Source organism: Mandrillus leucophaeus, unplaced genomic scaffold, assembly GCF_000951045.1.
Source record: "Mandrillus leucophaeus isolate KB7577 unplaced genomic scaffold, Mleu.le_1.0 Scaffold163, whole genome shotgun sequence".
NCBI lineage: Eukaryota > Metazoa > Chordata > Mammalia > Primates > Cercopithecidae > Mandrillus > Mandrillus leucophaeus.
Window position 1 is genome coordinate 2,492,836 of NW_012101621.1, and position 9,172 is coordinate 2,502,007.

The window sequence follows — 9,172 nt, forward strand, 5'->3', positions numbered from 1 at the left end:
CTCCCAAAGTGCTGGGATTACAGGTGTGAGCCTCTGCAACCAGCCTGCATTCCTGTTTTTTTAATGATTTTGGAGGGTGGGGGTAGAGATGGGGTCTCACTATTTTGCCCAGGCTAGTCTTGAACTCCTGGGCTACAGTTACCCTCCTACCTTGGCTTCCCAAAGTGCTGGGATTATAGGTGTGAGCTACCGTGCCTAGCCTATAATGATCATTTTAATGTTTCCCATGCACTCATTTAGTTTGAACCCTCACAGCAACCCAATGAGGTAATACTCCCATTTCACATATAAGAAATACTGAGAGATGAGTTGCACAAGATTACACCCTGTTAAGTGGCAGAGCCAGAATGGACTTCAGAATCCCAACTACAATACAAATGTTTATTTAAATAAAGAAGAAAGCTATTGTACAAATATCACTCTTCAGGTTTAGTTTATAGAGCCATGGCTATGTATTCTTAGCTCTGTAAGGAAGTACTTCTATAAATTCTTAGGTTTAGAGATGATACCATCTGGGTACCTTTGCTTGAACCGTGCAACCACATCTGGGTCTAGCAGGTGGATCCCATCCAGTTGGTTTCCAAGGGTGATCCTGAAACGGGAAAAGGAGGAGCAAACCAGAAATCCTGGAATTAGAGGGTTTAATAGTGTTAAAAAATGCATACCAAATGAAGACTGCCTATCATATTAAATATGCCAATTCTTCTAAAAAGAACTTAACATTAGAATAGTATATGGCAGAATGACTAGTTCAGAATTGGCATAGATTCTGGTGTTAAAATAGACTGGATCTGTATTATCTGAGGGTTAGTAACTAAGGCTTAGCCAGGCCTGTTTCACAGAGTTGCTGCTACCAGGGAGTACTCTTTGGATAAGCAAAATGCTAGCAGCATGTGTTTTAAGCTCTATTAAAGGGGTGAAAGATGTAATTATTGACAGATTAAATAGATAACTTGATAACCACCAGGGGGCAGATTCAATACATCACAGAATGGCTGAGGAAGATCCTTAGGTTGTGAAGAGAACAGAAACCCTAGGGAGCAGTGCTTTGGGTCCTAGAACCTGTTGAGTTTCTAATGAATATTTGTAGAATCTCATAAAACAGTTTAAATACAAGCTTAAGTGGCTCATGAATCCTCTCAAGCTCATTTATGGACTAGTGGAATACAGTGTGAAGCTCTACTAAGTTATGTCCTTAATCATAAGTAATAGCCCCTTGAGGACTAGCCTGTTCTCTGGTCACCTTACCAGTTGGGTTGCACATTGTGTGGTCGTCCAAATAACTCAATCTTGCGAGTGCCGGGAGATAGTCTTTCAATCATGCCATAGATTTCATCGGGTTTATGACTGGTGGAACGAACCTAGGAAATAAAAAGTAGCTGCTTTTTAAGTTACACAAGATTGTAATTCTAGCCCCTTCTATTATGTTTATGATGTAAATGAGAAAAATCTGGGATGAGAATACACCCAACATGAATAACTGATACCAACAGAAATGTGGAAGCTTTGGACGCCTGGGAAGCACATACCTCAGCTACGATCACATCACAATCCAGACCCTGGTTGAAGCCTTGGGGATTTCCTTTGACACCAACCTGCTCACCACAGATAACAGATTACCTTATGAAACCACCTTTTGAACTTTTTCTCAGTAAGAAATCAAATGATTCTTCTTTTGTGCTCCACCTATTGAATTGGGCCCCACTGCTGCTCACCAAGCAGTGTTCCTTCCCATGGTTCAACCAGTGACCTGTACGGCCTGTCCGAATGATGCGTTGCAGTTGATTTGTCTTCACCCAAATAATTTCATCTACCCGTTCATACCTGTGGGGCATAAAAAAGAACTAGAGTTTTAGCCAAACGTACAGTTTAGGGGTAGTACCACTTATAGAAGCAAGGAATCACAGAATACTCTGGGAGAAGAAAACATATATCTCACTATAACAGTATTACCCTCCAAAGAAAGCAACACAACCACTACTTACCCCCAGAGGTTTAGACATTCTCTCCCCAACTCCATGGCCCTAGGAAGAAATGAGTTAAACAACTATTTGTATGCCCTTATTTTTTTTCCTTCAAAATATATGATGTGTTAAAAACACCATATACACCTTTTCAGTAGACATTCAGTGAACATTTACATGCACAACACCAAAAGCAGCATGATGGATCTAAGAATGAAAAGATAAAACAGTATTCTCAACAACCTTACCTTTCTCAAAGAACAAATGTAAAGTTAAATATATATTCAGGGTATAATTTGCATTGTAAATGGGCATTAGGACTCACTAGAAAAAAAGACTGGCTGGGTGTGGTGGCTCACGCCTGTAATCCCAGCACTTTGGGAGCCCGAGGTGAGTGGATCACAAGGTCAGGAGATAGACACCATCCTGACTAACACGGTGAAACCCAGTTTCTACTAAAAATACAAAAAGAAAAAATTAGCTGGGCATGGTGGCACGTGCCTGTAATCCCAGCTACTCAGGAGACTGAGGCAGGAGAATTGCTTGAACCCGGGAGGCCGAGGTTGCAGTGAGCTGAGATCACACCACTGCACTCCAGCCTGGGCAACAGAGTAAGACTGTCCCCCAGAAAAAAAGAAAAAAAGGCTAAACCAGTCATACATTTAATAGTAGGGCTACGAAAACCCAGGATTTTATCTCCCACTCAGTATTCACTCTGTACTGTATCTGTCCATACCTACATAACTGAATTGCATTACCTGCCTGTGACCCAGAGGAAGAGAAAGCCATCATCCTGTAGTACGGGTATGTTGAGCCTGCGCATCTCATCATCTGTCAGGGTCCCATAGGGCAGCTCCATGTGAATATCCCAGGGTGGGTCAGCCATCACAACTGCAAACTTGCCCAATATACTGACGTCCAGGTAGCGGATATCACAACAGATCCACTGCATAAAGTGGTATTTGGTCATCTTCCCTACTTTAACTCTCAGATTCATGGCCCGAGTCCCTCTTTTCCATTTGATTTTTCCTATTCCCTTACAAGCTTATCTATCCCCCTCCATTCCCAATAAGCAAAACAAGATTGCTGAATTATGCTCTGCTTTCTTAACGTGTATGGCTGTCCTACTCAAAATCTGTAAGTTGAGACGAGTTTTCTGAGCAGACAGGTACCTGAGGTGGGAAGAGTCGGTCTGCACTGGAATCACCTCCGACACTCTGTGTAAGAGCAAGCTCCTGGCTTGGCGTGTGGTCTTTGCTGCCAGGGGCCTCAGAATCCATGCAAGCATCAATTTCATAGTGAACATACTTGCAGGTATCCATGTGGAAACATGTATTAAGGAAAGAGCAGTCACCTAAAGACTCATCAGTGTGTTTATTGATAATTCGTCTGGGAAAATAAAAAGGGACAATCAAGATTGTGCTCCAGACGTAGATCCAACAGTTAGAATTCCAAATGATTTCAAAATGTCTCCTATTTTATTACTCTCCCCTAATTCTATTGTTAGAGCTTTCTCCAAGAGTTTTAAGGGAGGCAGGTAGCATGGAAATCCATAATTCATACTACAGAACAATTGTAATTCATCTCTCAGTAAAGACTGGGTTTCCTGTTTTACCACTGGAAGGCAAGCAGTGCAGGGGACTTAGTTGGTTAGAACAGAATAAAACACTGACCTAAGAGTTCAGGTTCCTTTTCTCCTAAGATTATCCTGCTTTCAGAGTACTTTAACTTTCACTGTGGCTGAGAGACAGACATACCTTGTTATTCTAAGGAGGGAGCTTTTTCTTTAAAAAAAAAAAAAAAAAGTTATCTGGGAGTACAGCCTGTATTCTTCCCACACAATGCACTTCTGAAAGTACACCTTCAGGGTCTGGAGGACTTACACAAACCATAAACTAAGTAAGATTACAGACAGAACCCCAATGACTGGAAAGAATATGCTGAAAAGGAATGGCTGCTTCTGACAAACCCATCCCACCTCATTCCCTTCCAAGAGACCTGAAGTGCAGCTTGCGACAGGGTCGATCAGCATCACTGGCTTTCATGCACTCCTCCTTGGTTCCATAGTCACAGAATTCTTGCACTTGGGCCCGACCTCGAGAGCGAAATTTTTCAACAATGGATTGTTCCTTGGCTGTTGTAGTATTTAATAGCTCTAGGATCTCCTGACTGACCTGTGACAGAAGTAGCCTTGGACTTAAAATGTCTTGTAGATCAAACTGGCTCTTAGACCAACTCTGCAAGTTCTTTTTGACATTAATGTCTTACAAGAGATAAATCAGCTTTTTTTTTTTTTTTTTTTAAGAGATGGGATCTTGCTGTCACCCAGGCCAGAGTGCAGTGGTGTAATCATAACTCACTGTTTATCTCACTGAACTCTCAGGCTCAAGTGATCCTCCCAGCTCAGCCTTCAATTGTAGCTGGGAATACAGGTGCAAGACACCATGCCAGCTAATGTTTTAATTACTTTACTTTTTGTGGGGATAGGGTCTCACTATTTTGCCCAGGCTGGTCTTGAACACCTCGCCTCAGGTGATCCTCCCACCTCGGCCTCCCAAAGTGTTGAGATTACAGGAATGAGCCATTGTGCCTAGCCCTAAATTAGCTAACTTAATATTGGAAAATTGGAGCCTTCAGATAAGAGATTTGTTAGTCCTTCCTCACAAATATGCATTTGGGATGAAATTAAAATGGAAGAGGCCTGGTTCCTACTGCTAAGCATTATATTAACGTCCCCTCCCCAGGAAGGCATTCCTTCTACAAAAAAAACATATTTACTGGGTGCTGAACTAAAAAGTATAGTGCTAAACACTTTACTTTTTAGCTCAGAGTCTATTCAATTCTATAAGGCAGGATATGCTGGTATTGTCTTCACATTACAGATGAAAAGACTAAGGCTCAAGAGAAGTTAATTAACTTGTTCAAACTTACGCACTAGAAGTACCAAACAGATAAGAACTCATGTCAGGCCAATACTTATACTCAGAACCAATTCACATTATTTAGTCAATTTCTATAACTGGTCTAGTATTCCTCTCCAGAAATACAGGGAGAAATATCTCCCTATATTTCTATATATTTGGATTCCTCTTCTCTTGATCCAATTCTTTCAGATTCAATGACAGATTATCTAAATCAGAATTTGTCGACACTGGCATTATTGACACTTTGGGACAGACAACTGTTTGTTGTGGGGGTTTGTCCTACTATGCACTGTAGGATGTTTAACAACCATCCCTGGCCTCTACCCACTAGATGCCAATAGCACTCCCCCATGTGTGATAATAAAAATGTCTCCAGACATTACCAGATCCCCTGGGAGTTGGGCAGTAGGGAATCATCCCCGGTTGAGAACCACTGTAAACCCTCAATTCTAAAAACAGTTCCTTGCCCTAGGGGTAGATCCCTGTCAAACAAAGCTATAATTAAGAGCATATTGTGAGAGTATTTTCACATGACCCCTACCTTCTTGCTCTGTTGTTCCTTGGTGGACTGTTGGTTCAGAAGGCTCTCTATCTCCAGATCAACATCTGAGGCAGCATGTTTCCTTGATTTCTTAGCTGGCTCCTTTGCTGGTTCTGATGCTGAAGAGCTCAGACCAGAGGCTAATGAACTGGCAAAGGCAGCTACTGTAGTTGAGTCCTGTTCTGCACGCCGCTTCTGCCCTGTGACAGTCCCTGCTACCTCCCCGGAGCCCTTCTTTTCTGCCACAGCACCCATCATGGCAGAGAGCTTGGAATGGTCAGCATAGGTCACAAGAGTAGGATGTGCATCGTCTTGTAGGAGACCTCGCTTTACCTCAATCAACTCCTGAGCTGCAAACTTCTGCAGGAGGCTTTCTACCCCATCTTGAGTGGCAGGAGCATCTGGCTAGAGAAGAAGGGGAGGTAGGGGCAATAAGACACTGACCAGGAACTGAAAATAAGTTGTAAATCCTAACTCTGTCAGGTCATTACCGTGGAGATGGCAAGACAGATGGACACAGCATCAGTGGGCAATGTTAAGGCCAGATCAGAGAGGTGGTGTAGCAACTTCTTCTCTAACTCAGGATCTGTAGCTAATTCAGGAACTGCTGAAGCTGTGCTGGGCTTAGGGCCACCAGAGGTGGGTGCAGTAGGCACTGGGCTGTCACTACGGAAGGTTGGAGACAATGCTGCCTCTGGATTCCGTAGATCTAAGAATGAAGAGAAGTAAAAATGAAAAAAGGCAACCGCTGTTGGTCTATATATTTCTGAGAAGTCAAATTCTCTGGCATTCCCATACATAGATCTTTCATTTTGTGCAGGAAATTCTCTGACCAACTTTAGCACTAGATTACCTATCCTCAATCATACTAAAGCATTAACTGTTTTGTCAATACTGGATTTTCTATCTAACTTTTCTCTATTGGGTGAGTAATGTTTTCCTAATTCCCTATCCTTGTTGTGCTACAAAGAAAGTAAATTAGCAGCATGATAGATTTAAATATCCCTACCACCTTTCTATCAACCTACATTTTAATAAAGGCCAGGAATATACTCAACAACCTAGGCTGGGATCCAATATTCTTTTTGAGGCATGTAGTGTGAATTTTAATGAATTCAGGCCATTGATCAACAAAGTGTACAAAATGACAATGTTGGGGGCCAACAGTGTTACCTGTAACACTCACAATCACAAAAATCTTAATACTTTGCTGAAGCCTTGGTTACCAAATGGTATTTCCTGACTATATTGTTATCATCTATTACTTCACAAGCTGGGTGGCCATCATAACCTTAATAAGATTTGAGAAACTAAAATGAGGACAAAATGTTACCTTTGAGAAAGCCTAATATCTGTGGTTATTTAATTAAAATATAGATGAAATATTAAACTCCTAGTACCTGAACTGAAATTGCTAAATAAAATAAGTAGGCCATTCGTTTACATTTAGAAATATTTTGTTTACTTAAATATTTCTACTCTGGCAAGGCACTGTGGCTCACACCTGTAATCCCAGCACTCTGGGAGGCTGAGGTGGGCGGATCACTTGAGGTGAGGATTTCGAGACCAGCCTGGCCAACATGGTGAAACCCCGTCTCTACTAAAATACAAAAAAAAAAAAAAAATTAGCTGGGGGTGGTGGCGCAAGCCTATAATCCCAGCTACTCAGGAGGCTGAGGCAGGAGAATTGCTTGAACCCAGGAGGCGGAGGCTACAGTGAGCCAAGTTCATGCCACCGCACTCCAGATGGGGCGACAGAGCAAGACTCTGTCTCAAAAAATATAAATAAATAAATAATTCATTAATTTGAAAAATTTCCACTCTAATGGAAACTGAATTTATTAAAATCTGACTCAGGGCTTGGTGTGGTGCCTTGTATCTGTAATCCCAGCACTCTGAGAGGCCACGGTGGGAGGATCACTTGAGCCCAGGAGTTCCAGACCAGCCAGGGGAACATGGTGAAACCCAGTGTCTCTACAGAAAATTTTTTTTTAAATTAGCCACACATGGTGGCCTGTGCCTATAGTCCCAGCAGGCTGAGGTGGGAGGATTCCACTCTCACCCATTTCTTCTTTCATTTTCAGTTTCTCCAGTTAGTAAGTGAATTTAGATGTTCTCTAAGTAATTAAGAAGTGAGAAAATTTTTAAGTGAGAAATCTATAAAAAGAACCATGTTAGGCTGGGCACGGTAGCTCATGCCGGTAATCCCAGCACTTTGGGAGGCCGAAGTGGGTGGATCACGAGTTCAGGATTTCAAGACCAGCCTGGCCAACATGATGAAACCCTGTCTCTACTAAAAATACAAAAAAAATTAGCTGGGCGTGATGGCAGATGCCTGTAATCCTAGCTACTCAGGAGGCTGAGGCAGGGAATTGCTTGAACCCAGGAGGCAGAGGCTGCAGTGAGCCGAGATTGCGCCACTGCACTCCAGCCTGGGTAAGAGAGGGAGACTATCTCAAATAAAAAGAAAAAAAGAACCACGTTAACATAAATATTTAAGTACCTATGACTTGATATTGACTTTTCTCATTGGTAATTTGACTGATTTAATACTGCTCATTCCAATATCTGGTGATATAATTTTGGTTATGAATCCTTGTATTAATAACACCTCCTGGGAGGTTTTTTTCCCCCCACATTACATTCAGAATATTAGAGCTGAAAATACCTCTTTTAAGGTTATTGGGAAGAGGGAGCTTTTGTTTAATATGATGGATAAAACTTAACTGCTGATTAATACAATTGTTATTCACGTGAAATTCTGTAAACTTTTCACGTGCAAAGTTTTGTATGTATACAGACATTTGGGGAAAAGTTTTATCATCCCTAAAACCAGTTACTGTCCAGAAAATGATTCCAAATGCCTGGGTTCCAAATCCTTCATAAGGTATTCATTCATTTATTTATTCAACACATTTACTCAATGCCTCTGCTCTGCTGCAACTACACTGACACTCTGCTTCTAATCTAACGAAAATAATGTGTTGGGTTCAGCAAAATAATACATAATACTTGATTTACCCTTTAATTAACAGGACCACTGAAATTAATATGGTCAGATTACTAATTTGCTGAATCCTTAAACATGTCAACATTTATATGCACATCTTCAATCTCATGAAATAGACTAGAGCAGTTCACATATTTACTATGTGCTAAACCTGGCCAAATCTAGTTTGTTTCAATTAAAGATATTTTTTAAGTAATTTTTTTTTAAAAAGATATACTTTACCAACATGAGATATCACACCCATTGGGATGGCGCTTCCTCAAAATCAAAAATAGAATTACGATACGATCCAGCAATTCCACTTTTCGGTATACGCCAAAAAGAATTAAAGCAGGGTCTCAAAGAGATACTCATACACCCAGGTTCATAGCAGCATTATTTACGATAGCCAAAAGGTGGAAGTAACCCAAACGCCCACCCATGGATGAACGAACAAAATGTGTCATATACATACAGTGGAATATTATTTATCCTTAAAAAGGAAGGAGGCCAGGCATGGAGACTTATGCCTATAATCCCAGCACTTTGGGAGGCTGAGGAGGGAGGATCACTTGAGCCCAAGAGTCCAAGACCAACCTAAGCAACCTAAAAAACCTGTTGGGTGTTTTCCCCAAAAAATACAAAAAATTAGCTGGGCAAGGTTGTATGTGCCTGTAGTACATACAACAGGCACCTGCCACCAAACCTAGCTAATTTTTGTATTTTTAGTAGAGACAGGGTTTCACCATGTTGG

General features: G+C 41.3%; 1 protein-coding gene across 1 annotated transcript in view; it reads right to left on the reverse strand.

Moving 5' to 3' along the window:
* Positions 1–363: 363 nt before the first annotated feature.
* METTL3 (methyltransferase like 3) overlaps positions 364–9,172 on the reverse strand; it is a 13,673-nt gene continuing 4,864 nt past the window's right edge. The window contains exons 2-11 of the mRNA XM_011976256.1: positions 5,921–6,138; positions 5,430–5,834; positions 3,963–4,138; positions 3,137–3,353; positions 2,723–2,910; positions 1,986–2,024; positions 1,716–1,824; positions 1,530–1,595; positions 1,249–1,361; positions 364–592 (exon numbers count right to left, since the gene is read on the reverse strand). Of these exons, the coding sequence (XP_011831646.1) occupies positions 481–592; positions 1,249–1,361; positions 1,530–1,595; positions 1,716–1,824; positions 1,986–2,024; positions 2,723–2,910; positions 3,137–3,353; positions 3,963–4,138; positions 5,430–5,834; positions 5,921–6,138 (1,643 nt within the window). The 3' untranslated portion in view covers positions 364–480. The remainder of the gene's footprint in view (positions 593–1,248; positions 1,362–1,529; positions 1,596–1,715; positions 1,825–1,985; positions 2,025–2,722; positions 2,911–3,136; positions 3,354–3,962; positions 4,139–5,429; positions 5,835–5,920; positions 6,139–9,172) is intronic.